The 18,763-nt window shown below is 37.8% G+C and overlaps 1 protein-coding gene and 2 long non-coding RNA genes across 11 annotated transcripts in view; 1 reads left to right on the forward strand and 2 right to left on the reverse strand.

The window, feature by feature from the left end:
* Positions 1-5,420, reverse strand: part of LOC135964737 (uncharacterized) — a 28,657-nt gene extending 23,237 nt beyond the window's left edge. Inside the window, exons 1-2 of the long non-coding RNA XR_010577289.2 lie at positions 5,296-5,420; positions 4,250-4,342 (exon numbers count right to left, since the gene is read on the reverse strand). This is a non-coding gene — a long non-coding RNA (uncharacterized lncRNA). The remainder of the gene's footprint in view (positions 1-4,249; positions 4,343-5,295) is intronic.
* A 56-nt stretch (positions 5,421-5,476) lies between these two features.
* The window catches only part of LOC135964736 (uncharacterized), a 31,558-nt gene continuing 18,271 nt past the window's right edge, over positions 5,477-18,763 (forward strand). For all 3 annotated transcript variants that reach the window (XR_010577288.2, XR_010577287.2, XR_012416437.1), the window contains exon 1: positions 5,477-5,800. This is a non-coding gene — a long non-coding RNA (uncharacterized lncRNA). The remainder of the gene's footprint in view (positions 5,801-18,763) is intronic.
* The window catches only part of PLAG1 (PLAG1 zinc finger), a 50,838-nt gene continuing 42,310 nt past the window's right edge, over positions 10,236-18,763 (reverse strand). For 2 of the 7 annotated variants that reach the window (XM_005563346.5, XM_005563345.5), the window contains 2 exons: positions 17,103-17,461; positions 10,236-16,579 (listed from right to left, as the gene is read on the reverse strand). In XM_005563346.5, coding sequence (XP_005563403.1) covers positions 15,319-16,579; positions 17,103-17,344 — 1,503 coding nt within the window. In that variant the 5' untranslated portion in view covers positions 17,345-17,461 and the 3' untranslated portion in view covers positions 10,236-15,318. Of the gene's footprint in view, positions 16,580-17,102; positions 17,462-17,674; positions 17,758-18,763 lie in introns of those variants that run through there. The other 5 variants (XM_045398282.3, XM_045398279.3, XM_073998832.1 and 2 more) reach the window with 4 other exon arrangements.

An 18,763-nucleotide genomic window follows, 5' to 3' on the forward strand; every position in this document is an offset into this window, starting at 1 on the left:
CCTCAAAGCTGTCAGACAGGGACGTCTAAGCCTGCAAAAGTTTCTGCTGCTGTTTGTTCAGCTATGCCCTGCCCTCAGAGATGGAGTCCACAGAGGCAGGCAGGCCTCCTTGAGCTGCAGTGGGCTCCACCCAGTTTGAACTTCCTGGCCATTTTGTTTACCGCCTCAGCAGTGGCGGACCCCTCTCCCCCAGCCTCGCTGCCGCCTTGCAGTTCGATCTCAGACTGCTGTGCTAGCAGTGAGTGAGGCTCCCTGGGCATAGGACCCTCCGAGCCAGGCACGGGATATAATTTCCTGGTGTGCCGTTTGCGAAGACCATTGGAAAAGCGCAGTATTAGGGTGGGAGTGTCCCGATTTTCCAGGTCACGGCTTCCCTTGGCTAGGAGAGGGAATTCCCTGACCCCTTGCGCTTCCCAGGTGAGGTGATGCCCTGCTCTGCTTTGGCTCAGGCTCTGTGGGCTGCACCCACTTTCTGACAAGCCCCAGTGAGATGAACCCAGTACCTCAGTTGGAAATGCAGAAATCACCCATCTTTTGCATTGCTCACACTGGGAGCTGTCGACTAGAGCTGTTCCTATTTGGCCATCTTGGAACCTCTCCCAAACCCAGCTCTATTTTAAATGGATAACATGACCACACTGAAAGAGGACGGGAGTAATAGTCAACACAGTATTTTGACTACATGCCCTCAGGTTAAAGACCAAAAGAACTGTAAACAAATATTATGCTCTTGTGAGTAGATATGGGTTAGCAATTATGAAGCACTTTTATGTATATTATAAAATTGGGTAAGTAAGTAAATATATTGTAGATAATAAGAACCAGGAGAAGAGAGTTAATATATGAAAAGGGGGAAGGTTAGAATGGACTCTGAGTTGTTGTATTAAAATTTGCCTATGCATAACTATGCACTGGTAGAGATATATCTACCTGTATGTATATATATCTCTATATCTATAGAGAGATAAACACACACATACATACACACGTTTTCTCATATATTCACAAGAAAACTTCAGATCAACATCTCTCATGAACACAGATATGAAAAGCCTTAACAAAATATTAGCAAGTAAAATCCAGTAGTCCATAAAAAAGGATAATACTGTACAAAGAAGTCAGGCTTATCTCAGGAATATAGGGCTGGTTCAGCATTCAAAATTAATCAATGTACCTTACTATATGAGTAGACTAGATAAGAAAAAACCTATCATCAGTAAATGAAGAAAAAACACTCAAGAAAATTCAACATCTACTCATAATTTTAAAAAACTCATACAAACTAGAAGTTGAAAGGAATTTCCTTAACTTAATAAAAGATGATTATGAAAAACTTCCAACTAACATCATACTTCATGGCAAGATACTGAATACTTTCCCTATAAAAATACAGAAAAAGGCAAAGGTGTTTTCAATTAACACCTTTACTTAACATCATCTTGGAAGTTCTAGCTAGTTCAATGAGGCAAGAAAAAGGAATAAAAGGCATATACAGTGGAAAGGAGAAAAGAAACACACACACATACACACACACACACACACACACACCCCTACCTGGAACTAATAAGTGGGTTTAGCAAGGTCACAGGATATAAGGTTAACATACAAAAGTCAATTTTAATCTTATACATCACCAATAAAAACTAGAATCTAAAATTTTAAAAAATACTATTTACAATAACACTAAAAGAGTACTTAGATATAAGTCTTATAATATATGTGGAAGATTTGTATGTAGAAGACTATACAATACCAATGCAACAAAGATCTAGATGACTGAAGAAAGATACTAAGTTCATGGATTGAAAGACTTAATATTTGAAAGGTGTCCATGTTTCTCAAATTATATATGCAACACAACACAAAAATCCAAACAAACTTTTTAATAGGTATCAATATGTAGATTATAAAATATATACAATCTATGTAATGTACACAGAACCAAAGGAATAGCCAAGGCAACTCTTAAAAAGGAAAATATACTTGGAAGATGCATGTGTCCTGATTTCAAGACTATTACAGTAATTATGATAGTGTGAGATTGGTGAAATGATAAATACACACATCAATAGAACAGAATAGAAAAGTCAGAAATGAAAAAGTTGTCCTAAAACAAATGACCATCCATTTGAAAAAAACAAAACAAAACAAAAACCCAAATCACATAAACCTCAAACCTCATATACTTTACATCTTATACAAAAATTAAATCAAAATGGATCATAGGCCTACATGTAAAACATACTACACAACCTACAGAAAAACATCTAGAATATCTTCTTCATGACCTTAGTTTTGGTTATAAATTTTTAGATACAATTTCAAAAGCCAATCCACAAAAGAAAAAAAAAATATAAATTGGACTTTACAAAAATGGAAAACTTTTGCTTTTTTCGATACTGTTAAAACAATGAAAAGACCAGCAACAGACTGGGAGAAAATGTTTGCAAATCATTTATCTGATAAAGCATTCATATCTAGAATGCATAAGGAATTCTTAAAACTCAATGACAAAAAAATCAACCTAATACAAAATTAATCCAATACCAAATAGACAAAGGATCTGAACAGATATTTTGCTAAAAATGTTTTATGAAGTTGGAAAATAAAATATAAAGGTTCTCAACATCATTTGTTATTGGGAAATGTAAATTAAAACAACAACTAGCTAAAACCGCCTGAGACCAATATCAAAATAGCTTAAAAATGTGGGGCAACAGAAATTCTCACTCATTATTCATGGAAATAAAAAAACTGGTACAGTCATTTTGGAAGACAGTATGAAAAGTTGTTATAAAGTTAATCATAGATTTGTATGACCTAGGCATCACACAGAATCTTTGCTACCTGCAAAGATTACACACACACACACACACACACACACACACACACACACACACACACACACATAATCCTTCGTTTCTATTGTATGTAAAGACCATAAACCCATAAAAGTTGGGAACTTTTTCTGAGAATTAACAGATTTCATAGCTTTTCCAGATGCAGTATTATAAACCAAGGCAAATAAAATTCATTTTCCAAGTGTATCACACACTCCCAGGGCAACTAAATCGCAGATAGAACTTTGTAGTCTTATTGACTTGAAAAATCAGACAATACAGTTTGGAGGGAAAACAGCAGCTGGAAAGTAAAGGAGGAGGTGGGAATCCTGGAAAACAGAGAGACTCAGAACAGGAGGCAAATTCTGTGTACAAACTTTGCCCACATTTCTGACTCTTGTACCCATACAATGGGCAGACCCCAAGGGGCCAAATTTAGGCTAAAAGAATCTCTATATCAGAGGCTGGGTGAGGTGGCTCATGCCTGTAATCCCAAGCAATTTGGGAGGCCCAGGCAGGTGGATCACCTGAGGTCAGGAGTTCAAGACCAGCCTGGCCAACATGTTGAAACCCCGTCTCTACTAAAAATACAAAAATTAGCTGGGCGTGGTGGCACGCACCTGTAATTGCAGCTACTCAGGAGGCTGAGGCAGGAGAATCACTTAAACCTGGGAGGCAGAGGTTGCAGTGAGCCAAGATAGCACCATTGCACTCCAGCCTGGGTGATGGAGCAAGACTCCGTCTCAAAACAAAACAACAACAACAACAAACAGGAACATGTGAGCCATAGACAAGAGAAAAGGTGATCCGTGGGAAGATCCTGAGAAGGAGCAATGGCTGGGATCAGCAGAAAAGGATTTGAAGATGATACTGAATGACATAAAAGTACGTGCTCACTGAATGAACACATAGGAAATCTCAGTAGAGAAAGACAAACGGTAATAAAGAACCAAATAAAGATTATAGCACTTAATCTACCATCAGAATACATTTAAATAGATGGTCATCCAGAGTTATGGAAAATAATAACGCTAAAGTTTGCTTGCAAAGTATTGGGGTTGTCCGAGAAGTGCCATGGGGGTGTGTGTAGGTGGGGGTGGTAAATGGGTCCATTTGTGAAGAACAGGGTAGAGAAAAGGAATAGCGAAGAATTAGTGTGTTATGGGGCGTTCTCAATGGAGGAAAATAGTTGGTATTTTCATCTACAAATAAAACAAGAGTCATGTGTGGTAAGACTTAAAAAGCAGGGGAAGGCCAGGCATGGTGGCTCACACCTGTAATCCCAGCACTTTGGGAGGCAGAGGCGGACTGATCACCTGAGGTCAGGAGTTCGAGACCAGCCGGCCAACATGGCGAAACCCCATCTCTACTAAAAATACAAAAAATTAGCCAGGTATGATGGCTCTCACCTGTAATACCAGTTACTTGGGAGGCTGAGACAGGAGAACTGCTTGAACCCGGGAGGGGAAGGTTGCAGTGAGATCGCGCCACCGCACTCCAGCCTGGGCAACAGAGGGAGACTTCATCTCAAAAACACAAAAACAAAACAAAACAAAAAAATAAAAAGCAGGGGAAAAGGGACTGTAGTGATTAAAGAGACAAAAACATACAAAGGAACATCAAAGTTAAAAGGGGAAGAAGTGGAATGATTAACGACTCTATTAAACTGAGAAAAATAAGGTAAACGAAAAAGAGAAACCATCCTTAAAGTAATAAGCACAGAGTAAGAGAAGAAAATCAGTCTTAACTATGAATGAACTGAATAAACTCATTAAAGACAAAGACTGTTAGATTAGGTGAAAAATTGAAAACCAATAGTAAACTATCACACACACAAAATTAAAGCAAACAAAGGGTGACCACATCACAAATAGTGAGATTTTTTGAGTGCCAGCTTGGTGAAGTCAGACTAGAACGGCTACAGACATAAGGGAGTCTCCTCTCAGTGGAGATGAAAGACTCCCAGCATGCAAATCCTGTGGCAGCACAGGTGAGATTCTGCAGGGAATGGGTGATTTCCTGGCAATTCCAAGTCCCCAGATGGATCCAAGAACAACAGGAGCATTTGAAGTGAGCAATTGCCTGAGTAAAGATGGGAAGGAGGAACTGCCCAGAGGAAGGGGAGCCTCAAGCACCATCCGCCTTTTAGAGAGCAGGCTGAATTTCCCATAGTTAAGTTCTTTCAAAACGGCAAGAAAATGAACCTCATCCTCCACCCTCCTCCCTACCCAACCAGTCTTTCTGAAGCCAGAATAACTTGAGTTCCAAAGGCTAATAAATTCAGCAAAAAGGAAACTAGGTGCCGATTTCACATATTGATATGGAGTCAAAAGTTCAAACAAAGTATTAGCATAGAGAATCCAGTAATGTGTCAACAACAAGCAGATAGCTCCCGGAATGCCAACCTGTTTCAACAAAGATGAAAACACCAATAAATGAAAGTAGAAAAACCTACATGGACGCATCAACAGATGCTGAAAAGGCATTTCCTAGAAGTCGGCAGCCAAACTTGGTAATTCTTGCATGTGATAAAGGCGACCGTCTGTTCTGCTCGGAGGGGGTTTCTTAACAGGAGGGGCCGGATGCAGGCGTCACATCAACGCCGCCCCAGGTCGCACATCTCGGCCGTCTGGGTTGTCCCAGAGCCGCAGGCCCCGCACCTTCCGCGTCCTCGGCGTGGAGCCCGCAGCCAGGTGCGGCCGAGACCCGCGCGCCCGAGGAAGCGGTGCCCCGGATGGCGGAGAAGGTTGGTGGGTACAGGCTGCCCCTGGGCCGGAGCGTCCACGCAGGGCGAGCTGCACACCGCAGAGAACTGCGGTGGGGGCGCCAGACCGCCTTGCTCCGCGCCTGAGCGGGGCGCCCCGGCCCAACCCCCCCGAAGGAGGAGGGTCCAGATGCTGCAGACTCAGAGCCCCTGGCCCGCTGTCCGCCCGCCGGGCAGGTCCTGGCATTCTTCTCTGGTAAGCCCCGTTATTTTGTGTGCAGTGTTTAGAGAAGAAAAGGTACTTCAGGAAACGATGTTACAGGAGAAACGCTTGGATTGTCCCCAAACTATCAGAGTATCTTATTAAAAAAAAAAAATCATTTCAGTTAACCTCAGGAATGAGACACCAATGCCTATCGCCATTATTATTTTTTGGAGGTTTTAGTAAAGGTAATAAGAATATGAAATAACTGGCATGGACACTAGAAAAATACTGTATTACTTTTGCTTTAAATTGCTCCCCAAACTGGATTTTCCAACTCGAACTCCATAACACCTTGTTCTGTGGTTCCATGTATGTCTCCAAAGGGTTAGCAGGGATCTTTTATTCCTTTGTGTATGTGTGGGGGTGGGTGGGGGGTGGGGTGGGGGAGAGAGCAGGGAGAGTGCGGGGGAGAGCAGGGAGAGGGAGGGGGAGATAGGAACTTGATATGTCAACCCTAGCCACTTGTATGATTATCAAATAGCCATTGAAAACATTTATATTACATTAGCATCAATCACTTTCAAAAATACTTATTCACTAGCAAATTATCAATAACTTAGATTTAACCAAGTTATTGGTAACTCCCTGTTTATAACCACATTTATCTCCTGCTTTCTGGAGATGTCCATATTGATTCGATTTTTGCTTCTCTAGGTTATTTGTAATTAAAAAAAATACAAAGTATGCTTTCTGAGTCCTTAAGTATCAGAACTGTGTCAGAACTCGTCTTTTGCTTCAACACCTGGTTGACAACTTCCACACCTGGTTCCACTGACTTCTTTCAGTGTTTCAAGTCTGTCTCATTCTCTTTCAAATTGTAGGTCTCTGGGACCTGTGTATTTTTTCTTTTTATCCGTCTAATTCAGAGCTTAACGAGCCTTTGAAGTACAAAGGAGGATTAGAATCTTCGATGGCTCCCTAGTTTTGGTTCACTGTAGGGAACGCATTTAGTGATGATGTACCTGTGAAGAGACAGTACACGTGTAGCATCTCCTCACGCTGATGCAGAAAACCAGAACAAAAGGAAGTTTAAGGATAACTATACACTCTTCAGAGTATAAAATATACTTTTCCACAGAATAGAGATGCCCCATGTCAAAATTATTTTATTAATTTCTAGTGTCAAATTTTGAAAAGGTTTTTTAAAAGTCTCCTAAGTATTAAAATGGCTGAGTCTTTCAGGGAAGCACTGTTTGTCATTCTTCCAACAAATACTTGATTATCTGCCCTGTGCTTGGAACTATGTGGATAGGGTTTTACCCTCAAGTTCTAGAAAATATATTATTCTGGCGTGAACCCGGGAGGCAGAGCTTGCAGTGAGCTGAGATCCGGCCACTGCACTCCAGCCTGGGCTACAGAGTGAGACTCCGTCTCAAAAAAAAAAAAAAAAAAAAAAAAAAAAAAAAATATATATATATATATATATATATATTATTCTGAGACAATTTGATCAGCTGTATGTGGATAGGGCTTTGCCCTCAAGTACTAGAAAAAATATTATTGAGATGATCTAATCAATGTATGTGGATAGGGTTTTGCCCTCAAGTACTAGAAAATATATTATTCTGTTATCAACTGTAATATATGTTCAGAGGGAAAATAAATTACTGTTCAGTTAATGAGACCAGAAGGCTTTGTGGAAGAGAGAGAATTAAAAAAGGGGTGGAGGATGGATAATGGGTAAGATTTTGGCATGTGGAATTCCTGTGCAGGAGGAGAAATCCAGCATTCCAGGGATGGTGGACAACTGGAGGCAAAGGGACAGATAAGCACAGGCTCCAGTATAAGGAACAGTGAGTAACTGCTTATGAAAATGATGGAAAAAGGCAGAGGAGGAAATGGGCAGGTGCTGTTAAGGATGGAGGAACATTTCAGGGTCACTGACTGACTCAATAAAGCTAGCATATAGGAATAAATATGGACATATCATATAAAAGAATTTATGACAAAATACAAAAGTAGCACTTTACCACTGCAAAAAAAAAAAATAATAATAATTTAACTGAGAAAGCTGGGGATGAGTTGAACTTACTGGCTGGAAGTTATTAGACAACATGGTCTTCAAGACACAGGGTTTACATTTGTTATAGCCACTGATCACCATTAATTCTGGGATGGGAAAAGCCGACAAAACTTAAAAATCTTTAAACAGGGCATCATGGCTTGGGTTATTAACTTCCTTACACAATGAACATTCCTAGGTCATGAGAATCTGTTTACAGGAACCTGCTTAAAAATATCAGGTGTGTGTGAATCCTAATAATAGATCAATTATTTTGAAACAGCAGTTTACTAACATTATTCCAGTAAGACTACTAGTTGCACTAGCAACACTTTGAAAGGAGCCTCAATAAATTATTAAAGTTCTCTAATGACAAATAGAGTAAACCAGAAGTAATACCTTTCCAAAAATTATAATACCATAAAGCAGAAAACCTTATGTGAGGGGCCTTTACTCTTCCCACTCTCATTCCCTCAAAACCCTAAGACCTTGATGGAGGTGTTATTTTAAATGGACTATCTGCCTGTTTAAAAAAAAAAAAGATTCAAATTTATAGAATTTTCCACTTGTGCATTTATAATACACATTGGTTTACATTTAAAGTATCTATCTATTGAGTAAAGCAAAGTTAGCCTGTTTACATAAAAAAAAAATTGTTCATTTTCATCTGCAATAATGGCAGCCAAAGACTACAGTAAAGAAGATACTCTGTGTACTCCTTCATGGATACAGTCTCCATCAAGCACCATGCTCTTTTCCCATTCCTTTTCTCAAGCAGACAGAACCTGGGAATTTATGTGCTATGCTGTTAACAGTGTATCAGGGAGAAAAGTATTTTCGTTTCCTTTAAGGTAAAACTATCTCCTCGAAAGAATGGCAGTGGCCGGGCGCGGTGGCTCAAGCCTGTAATCCCAGCACTTTGGGAGGCCGAGACGGGTGGATCACGAGGTCAGGAGATCGAGACCATCCTGGCTAACACGGTGAAACCCCGTCTCTACTAAAAAATACAAAAAACTAGCCGGGCGAGATGGCGGGCGCCTGTAGTCCCAGCTACTCCGGAGGATGAGGCAGGAGAATGGCGTAAACCCCGGAGGCGGAGCTTGCAGTGAGCTGAGATCCGGCCACTGCACTCCAGCCCGGGCGACACAGCGAGACTCCGTCTCAAAAAAAAAAAAAAAAAAAAAAAAAAAAAGAAAGAATGGCAGTGACATATTCTGCAAGAGATCCGGCCACTGCACTCCAGCCCGGGCGACACAGCGAGACTCCGTCTCAAAAAAAAAAAAAAAAAAAAAAAAAAAAAAAAAAAAAAAAGAAAGAATGGCAGTGACATATTCTGCAAAAGGCAAAAGAGCACAAGTATTTTCCTTCTTTGAAGTCCTTGAACTATTTCATATGAATTTAAAACATATTTAGTGTTAATTCTAAGAACATAGAAATATTGCATTAATTTGCAGAAATTAAACAAGTGAAAAGAGGCGGGAATTGCCACACTGGAATTATGTTCATTTTCTTTACCCCTCTGGAAGTCGGAAAAGGTAAGGGAAGAATTTTTCCTATTATACTCAAAGAGGTGCTATGAGATACATAACAAATTATTTTTACAGTTGGTTCCTGGAAAGGTATTAACCAAATTTTTAGAATTAATACCTGTCTCAGAAGCTGTGTTGCTGACCATTTAGCAGATGAGTTTTAGCTGAAATGTGTGTGTGATAGCCATTTTGGTCCACACAAATTGTCAAGGGAGCTTTCTTCAGCAAAATTTTAGGCAAACAGCCCAAAGCTAAAAATTATTCTGAAAAACACATAAAAATATTCTGAAAGAATAATTTTAGTACTGACAAACAATAAGTGTTAAATAAATGCTAAATGCCAATTTTATCTCACAGAAACAAGCAACTAATATCCTTTTTTGAATTCTAAACTCACCTGGATTAAAGTTTTGATGCATCAACTTTTGACTTTTTTTATTTACAATTTCTATCCTTCCTCTAAAGATACAAAAGTTTTAAAACAAACCAAAAACCTAGCTTTTACATTTCATTTCAACAATATTGTCCTAGAGCCAGCTATTAGAATATTAATCAAAGGAGAAAATATTTATAATTTGAAGAAAAAATGTGATAGCAAATAGAAAAGTATCATCTATTAAAATTTCAGGAAGATCTACATTATCTAAAGCCATTCTATAATTTTATTCATATATTTTGTGGAATTCACATATCTTATTCTTACAGCAAACATAACACTGTAGGCCACAAGAAGCTGCAGTACTATTGTTTAATTAGCAGCAAATTAATATTTTAAATCCGGTATATGGACAATAAATAGCCTGCTTCTTTGGATGTGAATGTTTAAAATGTAGTATCACTGCAGCTTCATAATGTGATTGCTATTTTACAGAGCTTATACACACACAAAAAATATGATCTTTGTCTATATTTTATACAAATACAACAGTAGTTTGTGAATACATTTTAAGTACATGATATACATGATAAGCCACTTGATTTCCCAATATTACAGAATAGCAATTTTAAATGCAATAAAAATATACAAAATTCGGCCTGGAATGCAGATTTTTTCTTTTCTATTTTGACTCAAAACTTTATCATTAGAACATTTTTAGAGTACTAGTCCAAATACTTTTTCATTAGCTAAAAATACAATTTCAGCAGTCCAGCTTATGTTCAGGTATGATGCGATCCGTTTCCTAATGGATTCCCAGTTTTTGTTAAATTCAAAGGGCTGTTAGTAACATACAGCATGTTCTTCACTCAACACCCTATTATAAAGCCCACTTTCCATTCTGAGTTACAGTCACCTTGTGGACAAAAGCTGGGTTTGTTCTGGTAACATTTGCATGTCCGAGATCTCCTTTTGCAAGTGCACATGAATACATTGTGGTGGTGTAAAAGTTTGTTAATGACAAATTAAGTCACAGTATAAAAATATATTGTACACTTTTACACCTAATGTAGTCCTTTTTCTATGGATAAAAAAATACGACTGAATGAGACAGAGAAGTTTGTAGCACCATGAAGAGTTGTAGCCCAAGTTACATTAGCAGCATGATCCAACATAATATTGAAGGAGTGTTTCTGAGAAGATAAACATTCATTCTGGTTCATCTGTACCACTGAAGCTTATACAATGAAGTGTTTTATACATTAGCAATAGTTCTGTGTCACTTCTAGGCTAGATAACATAAAAAGACACTGCCTTCCATCCTCAGAGGGTTGACAACATCATGGAAAGGGCCTAAGTGCAATCTGAGTGTGCCTTCACCAATGCTGGTCACATGATCTTCTTTTCTATGATCCCAAAGGAGCTCCCTATGGGTTTTTAGCACAAAACTGCACAACTTATGTAGATCTATGTGATTACAACAGACTGTGTGTTGTAGACATGGCTGCTGACACAGTGTGAGAAAAACAAGGCAAGTTCAACTTAGGCACACATTTACCAGAACTAACAGCCAGCCATTGCTAATGACGAATACTAAACATTGAAAAGATCTCCTCCAATGTCACATGGATCTCAGTAGGCTAGAAGCAACTTGGGTGAACTGGTATTTTTCAACTTACGTACTGGGAAGACAGTGTGCTTTGAGACACGTAAACCTTGTAAAAAAATAAACCATTGTAAAACCTTATGAAAAGACACACACTGATTCTGTGCAATATAGCAAATTGATAAGAAAACACTGTAAAAATGTACCTGTTTAAAATACCATCTACCATTTTTGTACACAAAGCATTATATATCAAAGGCCTACATATATATCATCTAATGGCACTTGAAATGAATTATAATAAGTCTTAAAAGGCATAACCTATAAGCAAGTTTCTGTAAAGGTTTAGATTCATTTTGAAAGTGCTATATCTTGTAATATGTGTAGTATAGAGGTTGACCAAGCTCTATTTTTTAAAAAAATATTGGCCTATAATATGTGTATTGCTCACTAGATGAACGATCCTGAAAATATGTACTCTTTAACATTCATTATTAGCTTAATAAAGCAATCAGCTCTGGCTCATGTTTCAGTCAGTATATGGTTTTTAAAAACCGCTACTGTCCAAATTAACACAATATATCACTATATTCCACAAATAACTAAGAAAAATAAAGCACAAGCAACAAATAGGCAAAAATACACAGCTTGAAAGAAACACTAAATGAAAAAAAAAAGCTGCACACAGAGTGATGCATAATCAGCCAGGACAACTGAAGTTTTAAAAAACTGAACTTGGTAATAGGATTTTAAAATGAAAGTTTTAACAGTGATCGATAACTATAAAGGTACTTGTATACATCAATGGATAGCATTGCTTACAGTGCCAAGATCCTTCCACACTCACACTTCTGTTTGGTGACCTAATTTGTACACACATGTGGAAGTGAAACTGAATGAGGTTCAATATCTTGTCTGAGGTCCAAATTCTAAACTACTTTTATTTAATGTTAATCCCTTTTTTTTTTTTTTTTTTTAAACCAAGCTAAGGCACTACCAGAAATTTCAAGGATAATGATTCTGGCCACTGGAGAATGAAAACAGCATTGGCAATACTTATTTTTAATCATATCTAGTTGACATTGAAACAATCTTTTTCTAGGGGGAAAAAAAAGCCAATTCTGTGTTACATCCTTATTAGAATGTTGTGCAATTCAAATAAGCGAGTCTGCCTCATCTTTAATAGAAATTCTCTCAAAAAGGGTTTAGTGACCACTACAGTCAATTTTCAAAACAAATTAGCTGAATTCCCTCTTACTCTGAAGTGTTATTTCAAGTCTGTGGGGGCGGGAACAGGCAAAGAGGTGTACATATGAAAATTAAGACTCCACAATTTTAACACTGGTGCCCTGAAAGATGTGCCTCCATATATTTGAATTTCATGCAGGGCAAGATTTAAGTGTGTGTGTGTGTGTATGTGTATATATATATTTATATATATATATATACACAGATACACACATATATGGCGCTATTCCCCATTTCCAAAATGCTTTACTTAATAAATCCTGGTACTCCCTTTTTAAAATTAGCAGTGAATACAGCCTACTAAGGCCAATGTCTCAGTTCACTAATTTGATGCCTTCTTAAGTAAATTTTAAACAGAATAAAGTAGTGCTTCCATACTTGCTATTTGTGATTTCTATTTAAAAATAGGTTTTCTATTTGTGCTCTGTCACCAATTTTTTTCCTTTTATATGGTGATTAAAGCAATATTGAACACTAATCATTCAACTAAAGATTTAGGTAAGCAATCTGTTTCATAGAAACTAAAGGAAGCAGTAATGAAGCAGAGCGAAAAGCCTACTTTCAGAACAAATATTCTCCTAACCAAAAGCTAGGAGCAGTTTGAAAAATTTAAAAATGTACTTCCTTATTAACATATATAATTTTAATGCCTTTGGAACACACTTTTTTAATAAATGTAATTTTTCATAATAAAATTTAAATACATAAGTATAAAAACTACTGCTCCTAGGATTAAAAAAATATAGGAGCATGATAAAATATCAGGAGCCAAAGCTCCTTCAGAGAGCAACTTTGATTCTATGAAGTGCGATATGTGTGTGTGTGTGTGTGTGTATTTTATATATATATATTGAAGCCCCCATTTACATTATTACAATTTACATTTCTCCACAAATTATACTACTCCCAAATATTTTAAATAACGTATTATATTCAGTAATCTGCACTCATTTTTAGAAATTCTTGGTAAACATTGCAATCTGCAGTGATAACTGGCCCTACAAAAAGGAAAGAAGTTTCCATATAGGGCTAATGAGTGCTCAGAAATATTTTTCTTTCTTTTTTTTTTTTTTTAAAGAGATATATACTCTTCTAAAAACCTCCCACCCTTGCCCCCGTCCCCAACGGAGAGGGTCCCAAAATAAGGTGTTAACAAGTGCTTAATAGATATGTTTCTTAGGTTAATGTCCCAACTGACCCTTAGAAAAATATATTAATTAGACCTTTAAGAAGATTATGTTGGTTGTCTAAGGTGAGGAAAAGCCTATAATTATTCAGTGAATATAATATATTCTCGATTGTTACTTTCATGTTAACTAAGATAGGCTTGTTTTACTTTACTTTGTTCCCCTCTACAAACTCAACTTATTTGCAACACTCCTATCATTTCCCAGAGAAGCATCAAAGTGGGATTTTCTAGTCACTTAAAACTTTGTGGTAGTTCCTCGGGTAGTTTTCTAATGCATTTAACTTCAAATTCTCCATCCAAAAAATTGCAAGGAAAGATGGATTCACATTGAATCAGAAAGATAACATGGGGGTAGGACTGTTGTTTTTGTTTTCTGCTTTTGGTTCTTAAGGGAAAGAAAAATGTATCAAATTCAACAAGAAATGATATAAGCGATATGCTTTCACTTCACTTCTAAAAAGTCCAGTTTTTAACTGTGGCTACAGGGGCCATGATCCCTAGCCAAGTTCCCAAATGTAACCATGTTCTTCACATCTATCTTCCTGCTTAGAAGTCTGTCACCCACAGAGGCTGAGTCAGTCCACTCTGGGATAAACACACCTCATGGCTGCAGTTCCACAATGGCTCTAGATTATGGACTAACCATGGACCAACAATCAAAATAAATTGCTGGCTGTACTTGACCCACCCCTTGGATGTGAAAGGTGGAAAAGACTAAAGAGATCTACCTATGTATTGACTCTGAAGACCCCAATGCCATACATTATTACTATTATTAAATGAAAAGGTAGCATGTTAAGAAGGATGAAACATGACAAAATATCCTGTGTAATAATTTAGGGCCAACTATTAAGTGGCACGAAATGCCATGTCACCTAACAAAGAGTTTCTTTTCGCTATAAATACTGATGCTTTGTGTTTAGGGTTTATTTTTCTTAAAGGCTCATAATAAAGATGGCAAATATTTTAGCCAGACAATAGCGAGTCTTCAGAATATACTGATCTGAAATTATGGTGTATCTAACAAACATCTGTTATCTTCCCAAACTGGACTCTTAATTCATTTGAAGTACTTGATTATTAATCCATTTAGATGCTAGTAACAAAATTTAAACCCTTTAGTTATTCAAAAACATTTTATACAATTTACATTCTATTGCTAAACTTTTAATGAGCCAGATGTCAAAAGGTAGAGCCATTGTTATTAGACAAAAATGAAAATTTTAAGATCTAAAAGTAATTTGAAAATGGGATTTATAAAGATTTACTACTAATAATGGCTTTCCTATATGGAAAAAAAAAACAAAACAAAACCAACCTCTTAAAATATGACAATTGGCAGTAAATCAGGACAAAATACCCAGGTAAACATAACTGAACACAAATGGTTCCAAAGCTCGTTTTAAAAGCTAGTTTCTATTTTATACTGGCTTAATGAAAATTTGTATTATACAAAAGCAGAAATTTTTATACTGTTTTAAAGTAGGCACTAAAATAAAAATGGTCATCTAGGGCACGGCTACACATACATTTCTGTAATAAATCCATGTCCCAGAATCCTACTGAAAAGCTTGATGGAAACGTGGGAGGGTGGTACTTGTGCTTAAACTGCTGGTGAAAGCTGCTGACAGTGAGTGCAGAGACCCAAGCCCTATAGTGTTTGCAGGATCCTGAAGATCCTGTGTTTGTGGGGGGAGCTGGGAAACAGAAGAATGTGCTTCTTCCTGGGAATAGCTCATTCCAAGGCTCCCCACTGATAGAGGATTATAGGGAGGACCATTTAAAGGTATGAAATTAAACAACTGAGAAAAATCCAATGCTGGTGTGTTTAGGGGGTCACTGATGGAGATAGAGCTTTTGGATAGGGAGAGGTCCCCTGCACCATCATCTAGGGACCCAATCTGAGGATCCAACCCTAGCTTAGATGATGACGATGCTTGAGAATCTTGGGATGAAGAGGGCACGCCACTTTGTAACTCCATCAGGTAACTCTCAATTTCCCCCTTTAATGGCTGTTCTTTTTCAGGAATAGAAATTGCATATGAGGTAGAACTGAACGGATATTTGAAAGAAAGGTGGTGAGAGGGATGAACAGTGTCCATATCTATTGGGCATGTCATTCCCAAAGGTAAAGTTGTGATCATTTGGTGGGCAGATCCCGAGCTCTGCATGGACTGAAATGGAGTGTTGTAGAGGTTTAACTGCAAAGTGTTTGTGAATGGCTTTGATAACAGTTCACTGGAAGGTAAGGACATCACCGGAAGGAGCTCGTCTTTTATAGGCACAGACACATTGCAGGTAAATGGGTCAAGGAAATCCACTGGTTCTGTTTTGACCTTCAGAAGCTCTTGATTGTGACTCTTCTTCATATGTCGAGTCAGGTGATCCTTTCGCCCAAATCTCTGTGCACAATACTGACAGAGGAAGTCCTTTCTTCCAGTGTGCACCACCATGTGTCTCCGGACATCCTTTCGGGTGTAGAACCGGCGATCACAATGTTCGCACTGGTGCTTTTTTTCTTTAACCCCACCAGACGACTTGCCTGCATGAGATTTAAGGTGCTCCAGAAGCACTCCCGTGCTTTCAAAAGTTTGCAAACATACCTTACAGGTGAGGTCACCACTCGTTGCGGCATGCAAGGCCAAGTGACGTTTAAATCCAAGCTTGGTATTGTAGTTCTTGCCACACTCTTCGCACTTAAACGTCTCTTTGTTAGGGTCATGCGTATGGAGGTGATTCTTCAGATGATCTTTCCGGTGAAACATTTTCTCACAATAATTACACTTGTGGGTTTTCTCAGGAGAATGAGTAGCCATGTGCCTTTAAACACAGATATAATCTATAAGTAGTTATCATGACAAAAATGGCATGTATTCACTTTTCAAATGGAAGCTAAACTACTATGCTAACACAGAATTCCCTTAGTAATGGAAACTGTTTAACTTAATATATACCACAAGGATAGTTAATATACCTAATTACTGCAAAACTTGAGCCATTTAAGTTGCCACTTTAGTTTTTGCTGGTTTCCAGCTATCATTACAAAAGCAAATGAGCAAGACTGAATATACTCACGTAAACGTCCTTACCCTTTTCTTGTTGTAATTTCATTCTACAAATGGAAATTCTATCCATTAAGCATTTTATTTTAAAAAGTCCAAAGACACTAACACATAAAAGTATGTGATTCAGAATACTAAAAACTAACCAATGTCTAATCTACTTAACATTTCCTCTCTGCAAATTAGCTGAAAAATGTGTATACAAATACATACGTTTACAATGGCTTCAAACAGCCAACATAAGAGAAAATATAATCTGAAAGACAAATAGAGTTTAATACCTTTGTAATTTGTACTTAGAAACAAAGGCCTTGGTGCAGTCTTGTTGTATGCACTTGTAGGGCCTCTCTCCTGTGTGAGAGTAGGAGTGAACCTTTAATTTCTCAACACTGTTAAAGGCCTTGTCACACAGTTGGCAAGGAAAGTTTTTTCTTGGTTTGGTTTCACCACGCTTACGTTTCCCTGAAGGGACTTTCTGGGTATCTCTTACTTCTGACAAATCACCAGGAATGACAGTGGCCATCGCAGCCTAAACCAGGCCTTCTTGTTGGACACTTGGGAACTGCCCAACTCCACTAAATGATATAGCTTTAGGTGGCTTCTCAAGTTTCATGTGGTCGTAAAAGAAAGCAAAAAGGGACTGGAAAAAAAAATAAGAAACAACTAGTTTGTAACTAAACTCAATTTTTAAAAATTTTATTTGCTATGTGATGCTTTCGAATTAAAAAAGAAACCAATAAAATGGATTCAGCTGGTCTAATGTAATATCATTACATTAGAAACCCCATAGGTTTCTTTATATTTGTCAAAATACATAGAAATGCATTGCTCAGAATGAACAGTTCATACATACCCTGAAATTCCACTTGACACATGTTTTACTTAGGCATAGCAGTAGTGATTTCAGGAACTCTCATGAAGCATCAAAACATGACTCTAAAAAGTGGCATTATTAAGCTTCAATTTTTACAAAGGATGAGAGAACATAAATCTGACTAAAAACGTTTCAGCAAATATTTCAGTCTTTAACAATCAGTTTGATTTGTGCATGTCAGCTCTAGTCAGACTGCATTATAGGAAAACAGAGATAAGCAACTGTAAACTCTTTTAGGCACCTTGTGAACCAGCAAGTCTGTGGAAGAGGTACTTCACGCAGAGACACTAGAGGCCTGAAAGAGTTGAATGCGCCACCCAAAGTGATGCATTATACCAGTGTCATCATACTCTGAGGGATTCCTGAGTCAAGAGTAGAAATTATTCATCTTCCCAACAAATACTAATTCTTCAAATAGTAAAACCTTTTGATGTTTTATTAGGTGAAGCGCATGGTTCTTTGTCATTTTGGGAGAAAGACATGGTTAATGTAATTTTCCTCATCGTTTTTCACATCACAAAAATTTTAGGCACACTGAGGTTAGTAGGTAAATGAGTCAGCAGGCATCCCCGAGAGCTGAAGGCATTGGCCTTTGGACACACCTGCAACCCCTGTGCAGCAGACCTGTGTGGACTTCTGACATGGCACACAACACATCATCAAAGAGGTGTTTAAGGTTGGCAAAAAGGTATGTCAGAGTTTCAATTTGTTATTGGTGCTGCAAAAAAGAATGAAATGTACATATTGTACAGCAAGGAGTATATCTTTTTAAACAAAAAATTTAAAAATCAATTAAAACCTTTAAAAATTCATTGACAAAACATAGTAAATATTATTGATTCTGTTTCTAGGGTAAGAAAACCAACTCCTCAAAGATCCAATTCTTCAACGTTTGTAAAGGCTAATAGAGTGATGTACTTTTTTTCTTTTTTTTAAAAGACAGAGTCTCACTCTGTCACCAAGGCTGGAGTGCAGTGGGGCAAGCATGGCTCACTGCAGCCTTGACTTCCCTGGGCTCAAGCTATCTTCAAGTGCCTCAGCTTCCTGAGTAGCTGGGACTACAGGCAC

The sequence above is a fragment of the Macaca fascicularis genome, chromosome 8, assembly GCF_037993035.2.
Source record: "Macaca fascicularis isolate 582-1 chromosome 8, T2T-MFA8v1.1".
Taxonomy (NCBI): domain Eukaryota; kingdom Metazoa; phylum Chordata; class Mammalia; order Primates; family Cercopithecidae; genus Macaca; species Macaca fascicularis.